Source organism: Podarcis filfolensis, assembly GCF_964270895.1.
Source record: "Podarcis filfolensis genome assembly, chromosome: 3".
NCBI lineage: Eukaryota > Metazoa > Chordata > Lepidosauria > Squamata > Lacertidae > Podarcis > Podarcis filfolensis.
In genome coordinates, this window is record NC_139606.1 from 8,144,258 (window position 1) to 8,164,453 (window position 20,196).

Genomic DNA, 20,196 nt, shown 5'->3' on the forward strand with positions numbered 1-20,196 from the left:
ACCTGCTGAAAGGAATAGGCCTGAGTTAGTCATGTTCATTCATTTCAACGGATCTACTCGTGAGTAAAAAATAGTTTGATGACCACCCCGGGGAGAACAAAGATCCATTTGCCACACTAGTCATTCAAGATCCCCTCCACCCCTCAAAATTGAAGCATTCTTCTCAAATAATAGGCCACTTGGTAGCATGAGCACACTTTCTCATGTGGCAGTTCTCAAAGTGGGAATCTGCACCTCTGGACGCGTCAATGGTTATCAGCAGTGCTTTTTTTCTGGGGGTGACACAGACCCTTAAACATTTTGTGCATCTAAGTTTGGCCTCATTGAGGGGCAGTACTTCAATATGAGTAGGAAAATGAGAGTACCCCTAAACTTTTGTTTATAGGGAAAAAAGCACTGGTTATGAGACTTTGAGAAGCTGATCTCCCTGGATAGTTAAAATAACGAAACGAGTTCCAACAGGATTTTGAATAACTGTGCGATCAGTTTTGTGACGGCTTCAAATTTTCCACTGCGCTCCTTTTGCTTCCTTAGCCCTTCACCCCTCGATCTCCGGGGCGGTTCGCAGCACCAAAAAAGGCAAGATTAATAAACACAAAATGCATACTGGAAACCAAGCATACAGCGGTACCTCCGGTTAAGTACTTAATTCGTTCCGGAGGTCCGTTCTTAACCTGAAACTGTTCTTAACCTGAAGCACCACTTTAGCTTATGGGGCCTCCTGCTGCTGCCGCGCCACCAGAGCACGATTTCTGTTCTCATCCTGAAGCAAAGTGCTTAACCCGAGGTACTATTTCTGGGTTAGCGGAGTCTGTAACCTGAAGCGTCTGTAACCTGAAGCGTATGTAACCTGAGGTACCACTGTATTGAAGGGGGCAGGTTAGGTTACCCAAAAACCTGTGTAGTCACCAGCAGGCCTCAAGACTTTCAAATTACTTTCTCTGAGGATTCAGATTACTTTCAAATTACTTTCAAATTTTCAAATTACTTTCTCTGAGGATTTAAAAGTCTTGAGGCCTGCTGGGGGGGTGACTACAGAGGTTTTTGTCTAACCTAACCTGTCCCCTTCATTATAGGATAGGGTGGCGGCGAGCAATGGGGACCAAGAAGGCAGTGCACCCCCCCCCCCAACCCCACGACGTCGCTGCTTTAACGGAAAGAGGGTGGCGGTTGAGGCGGCGGCGGCGGCCTCGGGAAGGCGACCCTCCGTTTTCCACGCGCGGGTTACCCGAGTCCTCACGTCGGGGGTTGTCTCCAAAGCGGGGCGCCCCGACGCCATGGGCTAAGCGCGTCCCTCCTCGCCCGTGAAGGGAGCAGGCCCTCTCCTCGTCCCCGCCCTCCGCGTTGCCAAGGCGACGGAGAGGAGAAAGACGCGCGAGCCGGTTCCGCAAACGGCCGCTTCGTGACGGCCCTCGGCCGGCCCGTGAGGGAAGGTCTCCTGCGCAGCAGGGAGGGCGGGGAAGGGGTCGCTGCCACCTACACGAAACACCCCCCCCCCCCTGTTTAGCCTTTAAGTCGTGTCCGACTCTTCTGTGACCCCATGGACCGCAGCTGTCCACTTTTCCCTTTTCTTGCGAGGAATCCTATTCGGAATACATTGGTACCTCGGGTTACGGACGCTTCAGGTTGCAGACTCCGCTAAGCCAGAAATAGTGCTTCAGGATAAGAACAGAAATCGGGCTCTGGCAACGTGGCAGCAGCAGCGGGAGGCCCCATTAGCTAAAGTAGTGCTTCAGGTTAAGAACAGTTTCAGGTTAAGAACGGACCTCCAGAATGAATTAAGTACTTAACCCGAGGTACCACTGTAAGGGAATTTCCCTTTAAAAAAAGGAAAACGTTGACAGCTCTGCCATGGACCAGAGCATGCCTGGCACTCCTCACCATAGCTGTCAGCCTTCCCTTTTTTGTGTGAAATTCCCTTATTCCAGCACTGTTTCCCGCTGCTATCCTGGATTGTTAGATATCCCCGTAGACTGTCTCTGGGACAGGCAAGGCTGCTGATCCCTTATTTTCGAGGCTGCTGATCCCTTATTTTCAAATCTGAAAGTTGACAGCTATGCTCCTGTCTTCCACTGCCTCCCGCAGTTTGGTCAAACTCATGCTGGTCGCTTCAAGAACACTGTCCAACCATCTCGTCCTCTGTCGTCCCCTTCTCCTTGCGCCCTCAATCTTTCCCAGCATCAGGGTCTTTTCCAGGGAGTCTTCTCTTCTCATGAGGTGGCCAAAGTATTGGAGCCTCAGCTTCACGATCTGTCCTTCCAGTGAGCACTCAGGGCTGATTTCCTTAAGAATGGATAGATTTGATCTTATTGCAGTCCATGGGAGTGGTCAAAAGGTGCTGCTTTTGACCTTTAAAGCCCTTCACGGCCTAGGACCCTCGTACCTACGGGACCGCCTCTCCCGGTACGCCCCACAGAGAGCCTCAAGATCCATAAATAGCAACACCCTAGAGGTCCCAGGCCCTAAGGAAGTTAGATTGGCTTCAACCAGAGCCAGGGCCTTTTCAACACTGGCTCCAGCCTGGTGGAACGCTCTGCCTCATGAGACCAGGGCCCTGCAGGATCTGATTTCTTTCCGCAGGGCCTGCAAGACAGAGTTGTTCTGCCTGGCCTTTGGCTTGGAGCCAATTTGATTCCCTCCCTCCCTCTCTTTCTTTTTTCCTTTCCTTCTCCTCCTGCGATGAGGCTACATTTTAATATTTTAATGTTTCAATATTTTAATGTTGTATTTTAATTTTGTTTTTAAGTTGTAATCATTCAACTTGTTTTTATTATTGCTTGTAAGCCGCTCTGAGCCCGGCCTTGGCTGGGGAGGGTGGGGTATAAATAAAAATTATTATTATTATTATTAAGAGTCTCCTCCAGCACCATAATTCAAAAGCACCAATTCTTTGGTGATCAGCCTTCTTTATGGTCCAGCTCTCACTTCCATACATCACTACTGGGAAAACCATCGCTTTACCTATACAGTGGTACCTCTGGATACGAATGGGATCTGTTCCGGAGCCCCGTCTGCACCCTGAAGCAAACGCAATCCCCGTCTGCACATGCCGCAATTCGCCGCTTCCACGCATGACATCATTTTTACCGTCTGCGCATGTGGCGAAACCCGAAAGTAATGCATTCCGTTACTTACGGGTTGCCGCAGAGCGCAACCTGAAAGCGCTCAACCTGAAGCAACTTCAACCCGAGGTATGACTGTATGGGCCTTTGTGGGCAAGGTGATGTTTCTGCTTTTTAAGATGCTGTCTAGGTTTGTCATTGCTTTTCTCCCAAGAAACAGGCGTCTTTTAATTTCGTGACTGCTGTCACCATCTGCAGTGATCAGGAAGCCCAAGAAAGTAAAATCTCTCATGGCAAGAATAAATATTGACACACACCCCTACTACACCTGTTGAGACAATATTGGCCGCTTCTATTGACTTCATGGCGGAGGGGGAATCAATGTTCCTTTAAACTGTGTGACACTTTCAACATGTTAACTAGCCCTTTGAGATAATTCAGGGCACACCAGGGCGAGTAAAAAAGCACGCAGGGCCCAGCTCCTGAGAACCTAGCGTGCTTGACATTCCCCAACTTTTGAGGGCTCAGTCTCTTCAGCATCGGATTTAGCTTGATAAGATCAGCTTCCCCACACAGGGTGCCAAGCCAGGGGGGTGAATAACAACAAAAACACCAACAGCATCTATATGAATCAACTAAGATCCATTAAAAAAGCAACTGTACCAAAAGGAATTATTGTGAAAATACGAAATATTTAGAGTGTGTGTGCAAATTATGTTCTTGCTTAGCATTCCAGCAAAGTTTTGGACATACAGGAACATGCCTTTTAGGATGTATAGGCATAATAACTTTCTTGAACAGACTAACAGGGCAAGCAGATGCATGTGTGCTTTGAAGTAAGCCTCACTGAGGTTAGCTTAGGCACAGATACATGTGAACAGAACGGGAGTTTGAAAGTACTGTTTATCCTTCCATCAGTCTAGTTCTCAAATAAATTTCAGTTCCAATGGGACCTTTCCCAAGAACTTAGTAAAAAAAGGTGGTAGAGTGGATGGTGTTCAACTAAATTTTATGCAGAGTTGTTTCACTGAAAGTAATGGACCTAACTTAGTCATGTTCCTTAATTTTACTGGGTCCGCTCTGAGTAAAACTTGGTTGAATACCATCCAGTGTTTTTGGCACCTTAAGAAATAAAATATAAATGTACAGGGTTAACTCAGCTAGAAGGCTAAAATTGCCTTTACCAGCTTATGCATTTGGATTACTATTTGGATTATTTATTACATTTATATCCAAAGATCACAGGGCGGTTTACAGTATAAAAACACAAAATATATAACACAGTAACAACAACAAAAACACACCCCACCTTCATATAGGAAGTACACAAAACATCTTAGGAAGATGAATGTTCACATTTATTCTGAAAGTGCTATACTTCTCTACCACCCCAAAATACAAAAGCTTAGCCAGTACACTGGTGTCCAAAGAATTTAATCCAGAATCACTGTAACTAGTATGTTTATGCAAAACATTCGAATTGTTGAGCAACATTTTTTGCCGATGGTACCAGTTTCTTCACTTCCTCCATTATTCAATTATTTATTCACTCTCCATTTTGGTCATCCTTTTTAATTCAAAAACCCAGTCTGGATCATCATCTGCTTCGAAATCCCTACAAAATGAAAGCGAAAGAGCCAAATTTTAACATGGTTTAAATAAAATAATTAGACTAAAGAAATGGAAGGGCCTCTACTTTACTGCAATGAACTCCAAAGACTTAAAGGTGTCCACATAATATATTATACCCATAAAAACAGTCCTGTAGATTCTAGCATTTTTCCAGAACAATTTGTTATGATGTCCAATCCATGTTATTTTTCTAAATATCCAAACTTAAGCTGTTTCAATTCAGTATAAATACCCTCTTGATGTTGATGGACTTCAAATCCTGCCAATCCCAGCCAACATAGACAGGGATCAGCCATGATGGAAGTTGTATTAACATTATGAGGAAGTATCCATCCTTGGTGTACACAGCACTTCTTTAATAAGGACTTGCTAGAGTTGGGTGGGGTTTTTTTGTTCCTCAATGCAGCGTTTTAGATTTTGGAAATTACTATGATGTCCTCCGGGGACCCGGGTGGCGCTGTGGGTTAAACCACAGAGCCTAGGACTTGCCATCAACCATAACATCCTTCTGGACCGTCTTCAGGGGCTGGGAGCTGGAGGCACTGTCATACAGTGGTTCCACTCCTTCCTCCTGGGCCATGTTCAGAAAGTGGTGGTGGGGGATGAGTGTTCAGACCCCTGGGCTCTCACTTGTGGGGTGCCTCAGGGTTCTGTCCTCTCCCCCATGCTTTTCAACATTTACATGCAGCCGCTGGGAGAGATCATCAGGAGGTTTGGGCTGGGTGTTCATCAGTATGCGGATGATACCCAGCTCTACCTCTCTTTTAAATCAGAACCAGTGAGGGCGGTGAAGGTCCTGTGTGAGTGTCTGGAAGCGGTTGGAGGATGGATGGCAGCTAACAGATTGAGGTTGAATCCTGACAAGACAGAAGTACTGTTTTTGGGGGACAGGAGGCGGGCAGGTGTGGAGGATTCCCTGGTCCTGAATGGGGTAACTGTGCTCCTGAAGGACCAGGTGCGCAGCCTGGGAGTCATTTTGGACTCACAGCTGTCCATGGAGGCACAGGTCAAATCTGTGTCCAGGGCAGCTGTTTACCAGCTCCATCTGGTACGTAGGCTGAGACCCTATCTGCCTGCGGACTGTCTCGCCAGAGTGGTGCATGCTCTGGTTATCTCCCGCTTGGACTACTGCAATGCACTCTACGTGGGGCTACCTTTGAAGGTGACTCGGAAACTACAACTAATCCAGAATACGGCAGCTAGACTGGTGACTGGGGGCGGCCGCCGAGACCATATAACACCGGTCTTGAAAGACCTACATTGGCTCCCAGTATGTTTCCGAGCACAATTCAAAGTGTTGGTGCTGACCTTTAAAGCCCTAAACGGCCTCGGTCCAGTATACCTGAAGGAGCGTCTCCACCCCAATCATTCTGCCCGGACGCTGAGGTCCAGCGCCGAGGGCCTTCTGGCGGTTCCCTCATTGCGAGAAGCAAAGCTACAGGGAACCAGGCAGAGGGCCTTCTCGGTAGTGGCGCCCGCCCTGTGGAACGCCCTTCCAGCAGATGTCAAAGCAATAAACAACTACCTGACATTCAGAAGACATCTTAAGGCAGCCCTGTTCAGGGAAGTTTTTAAACGTGTGATATTTTACTGTATTTTTGGTTTTTATGGAAGCCGCCCAGAGTGGCTGGGGAGGCCCTGCCAGATGGGCGGGGTATAAATAATAAATTATTATTATTATTATTATTATTGCCAATCAGAAGGTTGGCGGTTCGAATCCCCGCGATGGTGTGAGCTCCCGTTGCTTGGTCCCTGCTCCTGCCAACCTAGCAGTTCGAAAGCATGTCAAAGTGCAAGTAGATAAATAGGTACCGCTCCGGCGGGAAGGTAAATGGTGTTTCCATGCGCTGCTCTGGTTTGCCAGAAGTGGCTTAGTCATGCTGGCCACATGACCCGGAAGCTGTACGCCGGCTCCCTCGGCCAATAAAGCGAGATGAGCGCCACAACCCCAGAGTCAGCCACGACTGGACCTAATGGTCAGGGGTCCCATTACCTTATGATGTCCTCCACTTAAATATTCCTGGTTCCTCCTTCACAAAACACTCATGTATCTCATATCAGCTTTATCATTCTGTTCTGAATATTCTTCAATATGTTTATAGACATAAAACATAACTTGCAAATGGCTGACACTTCTCTCCACCACTGGCATATTTGGATTCTAGAGACCACATGAACCGGTGGCCATGTAGTAAACATAGATTTACATGACCCATAGGCTTCCAATACTGACAATTCATTCTAAAATATCCCCCAAGTTCCAAAAGTGGCTTAACAAATGGAGAGGGAGACTGCAATCAGAAGGCAGGATCTAAAGTTTCACATGCAGAAACTCCTCAAGATGGTGCTTCTTAACACTGCTGCAACTTCAAAAGCAAGAAAATTATACAGAACTATAGATAGCTAGGTTTTAGATAAGGAATGTTTCTTTTGGAGCTGTTGTTTCAAGATACGAAAAAAACTCCAAGAATAAAGCTTTCAAATTGTATTTGAACATACGTGTCCTCGTCATCTGATCTAGGTTCAAGTCTCTCTACATCCTCCATAATAGTTTCACCATCTGGTTCATCAGATGTTTTGATATCTTCAGTAAGTGGTCCTTTCAGAAGGTCATCAGAGCCTTTAACATTAGCAAAATGAAAACAGGAATTATCAGTCCTATCCCCCGCAATAATTAAACAGCTTCAGTATTAAGTTCAGTATAAGAACAATGTATTTTACTCCATCATTCCTTCCTGTTTCATTTCCTGTTTTGTTCATGTAAAAGTCTATCTCATTAAGAGGTGAAAGCTTTTGTGTCAATGACAAAGAACTCCCTGTTGCTTTCCCCCTCTTTATAACCATTATCCGAGATTTTTTGGGGGGGTTGTATCCAAAAGGTCGTCCCATATGTGCAAGGTTTTTTGCAATTAAACTTTCCCTCCCTCATCTCTTCTTGCACACCCCTTGCATACCTGCTCAGAGCCTAGGGCTTGCCGATCAGGTTGGCAGTTCGAATCCCCGCAATGGGGTGAGCTCCCGTTGCTTGGTTCCAGCTCCTGCCAACCTAGCAGTTCGAAAGCACGTCAAAGTGCAAGTAGATAAATAGGTACCACTCCGGTGGGAAGGGGAAGCTAAACGGTGTTTCTGTGCGCTGCTCTGGTTTCACCAGAAGCGGCTTAGTCATGCTGGCCACACGACCCGGAAGCTGTCTGCGGACCAACGCCGGCTCTCTTGGCCGGTAAAGCGAGATGAGCGCCACAACCCCAGAGTCATCCACGACTGGACTTAACGGTCAGGGGTCTCTTTACCTTTACCAGAGGGGGTAGAGGGAGGGAAAGTTCCTTACACAAGAAGTCTTTGTGTGAAATGGATAACTTTGTTGGATACAACCTTATTTTTAAACATTCACCTGCACATCCACAGACCTATTCACCGCCAGCACTAGGCTGATCTTGTCTAATTTTGCCTTGTAATTTTTTTTAAGCTTAAGGCGAAGCCCCCTACACTGCGGTTCTGAAGGGCATAACCATCAGCTGGCAGTCAGGTACTTGGGAATAGGCTGCACAAGCGAATCTGACAGGTGGGCAGGGCATATAATGCCAGGTGAATTGACAAGTGGCTTGTCTAGCCCACCTGTCGAAGTTGAACTGTGAGAGTGGGAGAACAGAGAGCAATCCAGCTCACGAGGCCTAAAAGGTTCCTTATCCTTGACCTATGGATTGGGGCCCTGGCCAGCAATTTAACCCATACTGGGTATCACACCCCTGCTACCATTATAATTTACCTCCTTTGCAGATTGTGTACGTTTTAAAAGCTAAGCTAACATCAGCATTGCGAAGAATATTCATCAAGGTTTCCGGAGGCTCCTTGGTCCACTGCTTTCGTGTGACATTTTCATCATATCTTCTTACATCACCACCTTTTCACACAAATAATAAGACATTGCAATGTTGGGACAGTAACCCACACCAAGTCGCCAAAAATAAAAGCAACAATTGAGAGCAGCGGTGGCCAAATTTGGCCCTCCAGCTGTTTTGGGACAACAGTTCCCATCACCCCTGACCACTGCAAACAACGCAAACAAATATACTGAATCTTATCTTACTTGCATCCTCCTTGGTTGTAATACTGGAAGTAAGTAAAGACGCATTTCCCAGAATTTTGATGACGCTACTGGATCTTCCCTTTTCCCACTGTTGTCTGTGAGGGTTTGGTAAAACAGCTTCCAGGAAGGCCTCATCCTTCCCTAATGAAATGTTTTATTAAAATCCATTAGGAGTGTTTACAGTTGCAGTGGCGTAGCGTGGGTTGTCAGCACCCGGGGCAAGGCAAGTAATTTGCGCTCCCTAACCCCTAACCTGCCGCCGCTGCCAGCTTCTTGCTGCTGCCTGGTCTGGTCTGGTGTGGTTCTCTCCCGCGCTCAGCGCTGCGCTGGGCGGCCGCTGCACTGTCCCTCCCCCAGATAGTCCCTCACTCTCTCTCCGCACCACACGCCTGGCACCCACCCCCTCCACAGTGGGCGGCGACCCGGCGGCTCGGATCGGATTCGCACAGCCAGCACTGCAGTGAGAGAGAGTGAGTGAGCCAGGTAGGGGCAGAGAGCTGCGAGTGCGAGCGCCCCCCCCAGATGTTGCGCCCGGTGCGGCCGGCCCCCCCTGCACCCCCCACGCTACGCCACTGTACAGTTGTTCCCATGTTTCAGGCCCCCCCCCATATATTTCCTTAATACAGGATTACAGATATTGTATCATCTGACCCAAGTTATAGTGTATATTTTTGTATTTGGATTTTTTTTTTTAAACACACACATCAAAATACTTTAAATTCAGTCTTCCCTCCAGCATATTTCTTGTATTTGGCACTGTTGGCAATAGCATCCACAAAAATCTCAGCACAATTCTTTGCATGTCTACTCAAAAGTAAGACCCAATCAGTTCAATGGAACTTATTCCCAGGGAAGTATGTATAGAATTGTAGTCTCAGAGAAGTAATTCATGACCACTAATGTAAGTAAGCCCCCCCCCAATAACCATGTCAGAACTTGGCTCAAATGTCAATTAATAGATGACTTTAGAACTTCATGGTTGTTTATGTATCCTCACCTGCTTTCTCCAATCCCATTTCACAGAAACCCTTGGCAATGGCTTCTGATTCTGAATCTGAATCTGAATCACAACTCTTGCTCCTTGCATATTCCTTTAAAGGGTTGAAGAACAGTATTCATAATTGAACAAAATGCAGACTAGGTAGGTATCTTTATTTTGCTATCTTAAGTGAACAAATACTGTATTTTTCACTCCATAAGATGCACTTTTTTCCTCCTAAAAAGTAAGTCTGTGTGTCTTATGGAGCGAATGCGCGGTCGATCGCTGGCTCCCTTTCTGGCCCCAGCCCCTTGCCCAGGCCTCCACTGTTGAATGTTCTGCAGACAGAGGCTGTTTGGTTCCCCAGCGACATGTGACTGGCTGATTAGAATATCTGTCTGGAAACTGTAGAAACAGCTCCCTTTCCTTTCCTAAAGAAGCTGCAGAACTGTGAGTTGAACCCCATAAGAACAGGATTTTCCCCCTTTGCAAAAGAAGCTGCACAACTGTGATCTGATCCTCAAAAAAAGGGGCTTTCCCCCTTTCCTCCTTTAAAAACTAGGTGCGTCTTATGGTCAGGTGCGTCTTATGGCGCGAAAAATACGGTATCTTAGCATACTTGTGAACAACTGCTCCACAATTATATTTCATGCTATGAAAGAGAATCCTAGTTTCCGACAATAAGTCCAAACTCCTTGGTGTAATTAACTTAAAAATAAAGGAAAATATGGCATATGTCACAGTGATCATTCGAAAAGCAGAGCCCAAAGTTAATCACATGGAAACAAGGTCAATCCTTCACTTATCTGGTGAATGCATTAAAATAAAAAAATTCCATATTTCCATACAAACACACACACACACACACACACACGTGTGTGTGTGTGTGTGTGTGTGTGTGTATGAATGAATGATATAATTAAATAATAATCTCACTGAAACCATAATATGAAAAGATCATTTTCTGTCTACAAAAATGTATGCTCAGTTTTCTTAAGTCAAAATAGTACCTCCGCTGAAGCAAGATTTCTAATACACTTTGCCAGACAGCTTCTTGCAAGAATCGTGGTAGCTGATGGACGGTTCTTGGGATTCTTTTTAAACATTTGTTTTATCAAATACTGAAGTTCATAAGTATAATGAGGTGGAAGTGGGTTGTAGTATCCTTTACATATCTTAAGGATAAGATGTTTCCAGCTATTGGCCTGAAACTAAATTGAACAGATATGTGGGGGGAGCAGATGATTTTACTTGCATTAAATATTTACTAAAATGCCTCCTAGATCTAGCTGCTGTATACAAATTAATCATTATCTTCATACAAATGCATGCAAAAGACCTAGCGCTACATTCTACATAAACTGACCAGTCTACAAATCTTCAGAAATATCATTCTTTGAATCTGCTGTTAGGGGAGCTGTGCACTGTATTTTGGAACAGCAATAAATATCATTTCTTTTTGATTTTTTGACATTAATACCGGCCCTAAGACTGGCATTCCTGCTCCCACCCTTTTTTAGGAGAGCAGCCTGTGACAGAGAAACCATCACAGCGGTGAGAGCACTCAGCAGATCTGAGTACAAGGCTATTACTTACAGCACGACAGCAATCCTAAAAACACATCTTGTGGGTATGCTGTATTGACCACAATCTGAGTACATACAGATAGGTTTGCACTGTAAATGCTTACCCTTTCCAAATGAAAACTCTATCCCCCACCCCGAAAACTCTATTTGCAGCATATCATAAACAGTCCCTACAATATTAATGGCATGTGTGCAATTACATCAAGCCACAAAAGTATTTGTGAAGATTTAAGGGAAGGGTCAATTCTCACATTGCATTTTTAGAAACTGGCCTTGGATCAGTTCCTGGAAGTAATAAACATAAGGAAGGATACTTACTGGATGTTTAAGAGTGCACAGCTCATATAGAACGCATCCCAGCGACCATATATCACTGGAAAGACAGGTTTGAAGAGTGATATTTACGTATAAGCTAAACAAGCTATAGCTTAGGGCCCCACTCCCTTGGGGGCCCCCCAAGAAAAGCTAAAGAAAAGAAACCTGGATGTACATTTCCAAAATATAAGATAAAAAACAAATAAAATAAAACCTACATACAGCAACAGTGTTTTGTGTAGGCTCCTATGACTTAAGTCATGGGCCCCGCCTGCTAGCCTGCTCCCTAAAATATCACTGGTTTGCTCATTTCTATATATAGGGTGCCTACATTCTGCATGGATTTTTCAACAATTACTCTGATAAAATACATATTTTGTCATGTGCAAACGGCTTTAGATACCTATTAGGCCCATAAATTACCATATAGCATATATTCAACACAAAAAACAGTGACAATCGGTTGTTAACAAAGGACAGCTGGACACATAAAGGGACCCATTACCTTCAGTAGCTTAGCGCCTCATCAAACCTAAATCCGGTCCTGCAGGTAGGCCAGGCCACTTACCTGTCAATCAAATGATGTCACAATGACATCAGTTGACCCATTCTTCGGCTACAAGGAAGCCTGAACTCAACAGGGTGTTTCCGCAGCTGAACCAAGTGAGACCAATCAGCTGATCAGTGGTGGCTTTAAGCTCCACTTGAATCAGGCTCATTCTGCAACTTGATTGGTGCTCCATTTGGGAGCTCCTAATAGGAACCAGTTCCAGCAGGGCTTGAATACAAACCCTGCTTGCCAAACAATTTTATGGCCTCCAACCGTTCCTTTGCACATGCATCTTTACCTGTCCCACACTTGGCATCATAGCTATCATTGCTACGTTATCCAAAATTTATGACAACCCAATGGGAACCTCAACATTGCAATTATATTCCTGTCAGTTACTATGTAGGGTGGTTGTGAAATATATTGTAATTTCAATTCCCTTAGTCAGTAGCAACTCACAGATTTCAGAAGGATCAGAGGATGGCTCTTCTGAAATCAAAATTTGAATCAAATTTGCAAAGGTTGCCCAGGCTATACATACATTGATTTTTGCATTGTTTATCTAATATTACACCCAATATTAAAGGTAAGTGCTCTTAGAGATTCTGATTAATTCTTACCTTTTATTGTTGTAGGGTGTGTTTTCCCAAATTTCTGGAGGCACATAATATGGGGTTCCCACATAGGAACAAGCATATGCCTCTGGGCTGCTTAAAAAAAAGAGAAACAAACACAAGTATTATTAGGAAGAGACTAACATTTCTACAACAGATAGCAACTAATTTTGAAAAAAACCCCAGCCTCAGTATGATATGGACTTGCCTTGAAAGAAGAAGTGCAGACCCAAAATCTCCCAGTTTTATTTTCCCATTTTGTGTGAGGAATATGTTCTGCATTACGAAATAGGAAAAAGAGTCCATTTACAGAGAGAAAGAGAAAGAAAGAGAGAGAAAGAAAATTATCACTCTCTATGTCAGTGTCTGTATTATTAAACCAGAAGTCAATCAGCACTCTGCTGTAAGGTTAGTTGGGATTCTACGCTCCCTGACGAGCAAAAGCCAAATGAACACCAACAGCATTAGAAAAAAGCTGGCACAGAATTAGCTGTTTTAAAAAGTTAAAGGGACCCCTGACCATTAGGTCCAGTTGTGGCCGACTCTGGGGTTGCGGCGCTCATCTCGCTTTATTGGCTGAGGGATCCGGCGTATGGCTTCTGGGTCATGTGGCCAGCATGACTAAGCTGCTTCTGGAGAACCAGAGCAGCGCACGGAAACACGTTTACCTTCCCGCCAGAGCGGTACCTATTTATCTACTTGCACTTTGACGTACCTTTCAAACTGTTAGGTTGGCAGGAGCAGGGACCAAGCAACAGGAGCTCACCCCGTCACGGGGATTTGAACTGCCGACCTTCTGATCGGCAAGTCCTAGGCTCTGTGGTTTAACCCACAGTGCCACCATAAATACCACGCATATTAAATGTTTTCATCCATTTTGTAGACCCCATGTAGTATTGCAATGGAAGCTTCTCTCCCAGGGCTAACAACAGCTTGGAGGAGGATGTACGTGGGGTTAAGTCATCTCTCTAATTAAATCAGGTACACATCTGCAGCAGCACCCTACTTCACAGAATAATATTCCCAATAAAATGGAATCCATAACATGGCCCCCATTTGGCCATGGACTCTCTTGGTATCAAATGCCATGGGATAGGCCCTTCTTAATGAAGAAAGGCAAGATGTAAGTATTTATAAGCCGACAAGTCAAGAAATACAAAACCACTGAATTTAACGAAAGACCTAGCCTTAGGATTTTTGTATTTCTAAGTATGAAAGGACTGGTGGTAATTTTATAATAACAGTAATTCCCCCAGAAACTCATACATCTGTTTGACTTGGCTATTTCATTTAACATGCTGCTATAATTTTCTGCCTTATACACATCATGACGGTATTTTGCTTGGTATCTGGTGACCAATACTCGTTATTTGTTGTTTGTGTTGTTTCATGTTATTATTAATAATATATATATATATTATATTAAAAACCGTCATTAAGTGGGGTCCACTTACCTTTGATTTGATGTCTCTGTGCAAGACACGTTTGTCATGAATGTATTTCAGACCCAGGCATATCTGTGCAAACCAATTAAGTATCTGTGGGGAGAAGAGAAAAAAAAATGCACGTGGGCTTGTATTCTACTTGTACAATCAGGAATAAGACAAAGGAAACTAGAGGACAAACACTGTAACAAGGACTATAGAAGCTGGGCAAGAAAAATTCTTTCTTATTTTATTTCTCTGTTCTAAAACTATGCATCTCATTCTGCGATTATTATCTCCATTTATACTTTTTAAAAATATTCACTTCTCTTTTGGCATATGGAATAACGTCTACCATGGAAAAGCTGCATATTAAGTTTAACTAACCCACTAACTTCTTGGGAGAAAAGCAATGACAAACCTAGACAGCATCTTAAAAAGCAGAGACATCACCTTGCCAACAAAGGTCCGTATAGTTAAAGCCATGGTTTTCCCAGTAGTGATGTATGGAAGTGAGAGCTGGACCATAAAGAAGGCCGATTGCCGAAGAATCGATGCTTTTGAATTCTGGTGCTGGAGGAGACTCTTGAGAGTCCCATGGACTGAAGAGTCTCCTCCAGCACCATAATTCAAAAGCATCAATTCTTCGGCGATCAGCCTTCTTTCTGGTCCAGCTCTCACTTCCATACATCACTACTGGGAAAACCATGGCTTTAACTATACGGACCTTTGTTGGCAAGGTGATTCTTAAGGAAATCAGCCCTGAGTGCTCACTGGAAGGACAGATCCTGAAGCTGAGGCTCCAATACTTTGGCCACGTCATGAGAAGAGAAGACTCCCTGGAAAAGACCCTGATGTTGGGAAAGATGGAGGGCACAAGGAGAAGGGGACGACAGAGGATGAGATGGTTGGACAGTGTTCTCGAAGCTACCAGCATGAGTTTGACCAAACTGCGGGAGGCAGTGGAAGACAGGAGTGCCTGGCGTGCTCTGGCCCATGGGGTCACGAAGAGTCGGACACGACTAAACGACTAAACAACAACAACAACAACCAACTAACTAGATCAGTGATGGCGAACCTGTTTGGCAAGCCTGCTGCAAGTATGAGAGAATTACGCTCTAATGCACCTACAGTCAATATGCATCCTCTTTATGTGTTTTTTGATCCAGGCCGAACTGTAGATTTAATTCCAATTCTATGCCAGGGTGCAGAAGCTCATTAGAAGCCTAAACCAGGCCAGAAAATGAATATATCCAAAAGGTGCTCAGTTATAACCTGATGTATTGTATTCTTACCGTATCTTCAGGAAACAACTTTCCTTTCTGAAGTTTAATCTTTTGCATTAGATCTCCATCGTCACAATATTCCATCACTATGTAAAGATTTCCATCAACTACCGTACAAAGAATTTAAGATTTATTAGTAGAGATATTATTATGCAAAATATATTACTATTATGCTATTTTTTAAGGCCACACCAATAGGACAGGTACAAAGAAAGCTCTGGTTCTGCAAAATTAATAATACTAAAAACGGTTTTTAAACATCCATATTTACCTTCAAACGACTCCAAATAGGCGACAATATTTGGATGCTTCATTTTAGCTAATAAAATAGATTCATTCCAGGACTTCTCTGCACCAAAGACAGACTACAAATATATTGCTAGTTAGTAAATAAAAATATACTGTATAGTTACTGCAATAATGAAGGAACAAATTAAGATATCTAGAAAACATTTCTCAGACTTCATTTTGTTTTAATCTTTAATCATAGGCCAGCACTGCTGAGCTCTCTGACCATGCAAATAATTCCAATTAGAGATCTGTAACAGTCTCAACCCAAGTGGTTATTGTAGAAGATGTAACAGTCTAGTCTGCCGTTTTATGACCGGGGTAAGAGACTTAAGAGCAATTGTGTACCATATATATTCCTGCTCGGTGGAAATGGGTACAATTGAAATAATTTAATAATTTAGATTAAAATAGTTTTAAAAGTGCAGAAATGTAGTTACAATACGCACGAATTAAATGGGCAAGCAACTTAAAGGCAAAATATATAATCTACAATACAGTCCAATAACCCAAAAGCCTTCCACAAAAATAAAGGTCTTGCTAATCTTTGAATTGTGGCCCCAATCCAGCTAAAATTAGTCATAACTGAAACAACAGCACAACTTGAAACAAATGGCACATTAATGAGAGAAGACTAATAAGACTGCAATTCTTACCTGACTTACATGAGTTAGACCCACTGAATTCAACGAGACTTACTTCTGAATAGATATGGTTGAGACTGTTAGTATTTACCGGATCGCAGCCATAACCACGGCTAACTATAGCTGGATCAGTATATGTTAAATATAGTGCAGACGGTTTAAGTTAAATACAATTTTGTATTTTCTAAGAACTTTCTAGGCCTGTAAGGATATGATATTGGGGTTTTCCTCACTTCCAGAGACAGAATGTTACCTATCTGGCATGTGGAAAATCCAGTTAAGATTTCCCTTGTTTTGACCTCTTTAGCACAAGCTAAGAATATTTTTTTTTAAAAAAACAGGTTCTGATAGCATTTGGATAAAAGTTACCTTAGGAAGCCTTATTTCCTTCATTGCATATTTCTGATTTTTGTTTTTATGACAGACCAAAAGAACTCTCCCAAATGATCCTTCTCCAAGTATTGCTAGCACACTGTATTTCTCCATGGTCACCAAATTGCTTGACTGTTTGCAGGCGTCTCTACAGATCTTTGACAGATTGCACTTTCCCCTTCCTCTTCAGAACGCTCTCCTTGAAAGCAATAAAATAGTAAACGTATTAGACTTGGATTCCATTATAAAACTAGTTGATTCCTCCTGATGCTGAAACCCTGCTCACTCTCTCGCCAACTTCCATGTTGAATATTAATATTATTATTGTTAATAATAATACCTTTGTGAATATTAAATACATTAAAATATGTATACAAGCAACTCCACATTTACGTGCATTCAAGGCACGCACAACCATGCTCACCTGCATTGCTGTGAACGCAGAAGTGGCATCAAAAGGGCCAAAAATGGCCATAAAAGAGCACGGAAACGGCAAAAATGGAGTGAAAATAGTGCCTAGCAATCCCAGGAGCCTTTGCAAATGCAATCCCAGGAGCCCTTGCACAAACCTTTGAGGCCAGTGGAGAGTGGGAGTTTGAGCAAGGAAGTCTGCAGACAGCGATTGCGGTGTTTGCACACTTTTTCAATGGTGTTCCAAATATACGCGATTTCACTTAAACGTGCAACGCCTTGGAATGTAACCCCCGTGTAAATGGGGAGTTGCCTGTACTTCTAACCAATCTTGGCTATAGGAAACTGAGATTTAGCTACTTTTTCACTCTGCCTAATGAAAGCTTTTGCATTATCTGACTATTTGTATGCAGTGGTACCTCGGGATGCGAACGGGATCCGTTCTGGAGCCCCGTTCGCATCCTGAACAGAACATAAGACGCGTCTGCGCGTCTGCACGGGTCGCATTTCGCCGTTTCCACGCATGCGCATGACGTCATTTTGACCATCTGCGCATGTGCGAGCGGCAAAACCCGCAGGTAACGCGCTCCGTTACTTCCAGGTTGCAGTGGAGCGCAACCCAAAAATACTTATCCTGAAGCGTATTTATCTTGAGGTATGACTGTACTGACAATAACGGATTCAGTTAAAAGCTGGCAATAGGAGCTATTCTGGATGATCCTTGGGGTCCCTTCCAACTCTACAATTCTGTGATCCCTTCAGAACTTTGAATGTGTTTAAAAGCTAAGGTTGTGAAATATACTCAGAGTCGCAAAGTGATTTCATGCTCTTTATTCACTCATAGTGGTGAGGAGGAATGAATGAAAGTCCCCTCAAAGTATCTGCTTTATATACATTATTTACACAATGGGCTGCACATGGTTGGCTAATTCCGGAATTCTACTGTAAGCCAATCAGGTTGTGGATTCACTTCTATCTGGAGCATGATTGGGTGGTTCCTGCCAACCAATCATACTGCTGCATTGTTCTAGGACCAATCAGACTGCTGCATTCTGAATCCTATTGTTATAGGACCAATCAGACTGCTGCCTTTTGGATCCTATTGTTCTAGGACCAATCAGACTGCTGCAGTTTGGATCCTATTCAACTCAGTACATAACAGGTTGATTCATTTTACTTTACATGATCTACACCAGGGGTCAGCAAACTTTTTCAGCAGGGGGCTGGTCCACCGTCCCTCAGACCTTGTGGGGGGCCAGACTATATTTTTTTGGGGGGGGTAGGTAATGAACAAATTCCTATGCCCCACAAATAGCCCAGAGATGTAGTTTAAATAAAAGGACACATTCTACTCATGTAAAAACATGCTGATTCCCGGACCGTCCGCAGGCCGGATTTAGAAGGCAATTGGGCCGGATCTGGCCCCCGGGCCTTAGTTTGCCTGCCCATGATCTACACACAGGAAAGTAAGGGGGTGTGAGTATTTTTCCTGCCAGAGGCAGTTCCCTGGCAAGCGCTGGTCCGGCTGCGTTAGGATTGTAATGGAAGGGCACTTTCGACTCTCAAAAAACATGGAACCCAAAATGACTACAAAATTATCATTTCCTAAAATGAGCAATCCAACAAAAATAAAACTGAAAGCAGCTCTTGTTGAAGCTTACTCGGGAGTAAAGTTACACATCAAAACTCCTTGAAAGGATTTGCGCAGAACCAAGAGGGGTGGGTGGCAAAAAGCCTCAGAGACCAAATAAATAAATAAATTCATTTTAAAAGGAAACCAAAGGGTCTTGACCGATCTTATGGAAATGCAGTCTTTTAATGATCCTGTGAACACATAAATCCAATTCAAAACCTGACCTCAGATAGGCAACTGCTGCACATGGAAGCTCTACTTTTGACAAAACATTTTTGCTTTTTACTAGAAGGGATGCTCATTTTCCTTTTGATCATAGTCACCATAATTTTTGGATTCCTTTGTGTTCAAATAATAGAACGCCTACTGTTTATGCCCTTTACGAATAAATGCGTTGAGCTGTGTATTTGTGTTTGTATGCATGTGCATCTATGCTAACACGCATTGTGTGTGCACGCCAAACTGGGTCTTTGACCGGGTGACAAAAAAGCCTAGTTTCAGCCCTGAAAATATGAATATTTTAAACTAAAAAAAAATCTTAAAAATCTAAAAAGTCTTGTCCCGTATACTAGATTTCCGAAGGTAAAGAATGTACAGTATATGTGGGGATTGGAGAAAGGGGACTATTTGGGTGGAAGGGTTTGTCGCCGCCCCTTGGGCGCCTCCCGCGTAAAAACAACGTTCCGCGTGTCTGTCTGTTCGGACGTTGCGCACAAGACACGACTCCTTTTTTGAATAAAATACTCTCACGGCCCTCGGGATCTCATGCAACGGCTTTGTTGCTGTGGTGACCTGAGTTTGGCCCACGTCCTGTTCCGCTTTGGGGAGGGAGAAAAGCAAGGAGCGGCGCGGACAAAGGAGGAGCAACGCCGAGCGCGCCTCTTCCCTCATCCGCTTTATGAGGGAGGAGGGCGGGCCGAGCAACGCCGCGCTCTCCGCGCTTCTTCCTCGGGGCAAATGTGGATTTTTGCAACCGCCAGCGCCTTCACCTACCGGGACTCCGCAAGCCCTTTGCCCGCCCGGCTTGGGCTGCGAAGAAGAGGAAGGTCCCGTCCCGCCTACCCTCCTCCGGCAGGGCGCGGCTCCGCTCGGCCAAAGGGCAGGGCGGGCGGAGCTTTTCCTTTCCCCCCCCAGGCGCAGCATCCCTAGGCAGTGCCGGATCTGTTGTCGTTGTTTAGTCGTGTCTGACTCTTCGTGACCCCATGGACCAGAGCACGCCAGGCACTCCTGTCTTCCACTGCCTCCCGCAGTTTGGTCAAACTCATGTTGGTAGCTTCGAGAACACTGTCCAACCATCTCGTCCTCTGTCATCC

The 20,196-nt window shown here is 44.2% G+C and overlaps 3 protein-coding genes and 1 long non-coding RNA gene across 8 annotated transcripts in view; 2 read left to right on the top strand and 2 right to left on the bottom strand.

The window, feature by feature from the left end:
* NEK5 (NIMA related kinase 5) overlaps positions 1–1,418 on the bottom strand; it is a 28,437-nt gene extending 27,019 nt beyond the window's left edge. Inside the window, exon 1 of one of the 3 annotated variants that reach the window (XM_083606469.1) lies at positions 1,218–1,418. The gene's annotated coding sequence lies outside the window, so the exon portion shown is untranslated. Of the gene's footprint in view, positions 1–1,145 lie in introns of all 3 variants that reach the window. The other 2 variants (XM_083606470.1, XM_083606468.1) reach the window with 2 other exon arrangements.
* VPS36 (vacuolar protein sorting 36 homolog) overlaps positions 1–20,196 on the top strand; it is a gene marked incomplete at its 5' end in the record, with an annotated part of 180,141 nt that overhangs the window by 114,520 nt on the left and 45,425 nt on the right. The window lies entirely within an intron of this gene.
* NEK3 (NIMA related kinase 3) lies at positions 4,399–19,984 on the bottom strand. Of its 3 annotated transcripts, none has more exons than XM_083606625.1 (14): positions 19,877–19,984; positions 16,837–17,038; positions 15,807–15,900; positions 15,545–15,642; positions 14,280–14,363; positions 13,034–13,101; positions 12,832–12,918; positions 11,665–11,719; positions 10,771–10,971; positions 9,779–9,872; positions 8,782–8,922; positions 8,461–8,595; positions 7,194–7,314; positions 4,399–4,677 (listed from the first exon to the last, which is right to left on the bottom strand). In XM_083606625.1, exons 2-14 carry the CDS (start codon positions 16,951–16,953, stop codon positions 4,605–4,607), a joined length of 1,368 nt encoding a protein of 455 aa, XP_083462751.1. In that variant the 5' UTR covers positions 16,954–17,038; positions 19,877–19,984; the 3' UTR covers positions 4,399–4,604. The 3 variants fall into 3 exon arrangements, with proteins under 3 accessions (XP_083462751.1, XP_083462752.1, XP_083462753.1); XM_083606626.1 differs by lacking the exon at positions 19,877–19,984 and adding an exon at positions 17,264–17,585; XM_083606627.1 differs by lacking the exon at positions 15,807–15,900 and having other exon boundaries at positions 19,877–19,940.
* Positions 9,871–15,531, top strand: LOC310759567. The gene is made up of 3 exons (XR_014546419.1): positions 9,871–9,922; positions 13,720–13,770; positions 15,419–15,531. It is a non-coding gene; the product is annotated as an uncharacterized lncRNA (long non-coding RNA).

Bases quoted from the DNA above. Each gene is read 5' to 3' on its own strand.
- NEK3 (XM_083606625.1), bottom strand. From the start codon at position 16,953: ATGGAGAAATACAGTGTGCTAGCAATACTTGGAGAAGGATCATTTGGG. The intron at 15,643-15,806 runs GTAAATATGGAT...TTTGTACGGTAG, and splicing joins CTATTTGGAGTCGTTTGAAG to TTGATGGAAATCTTTACATA. The intron at 7,315-8,460 runs GTAAATTATAAT...CTAATGTTAAAG, and splicing joins GTACACAATCTGCAAAGGAG to GCTCTGATGACCTTCTGAAA.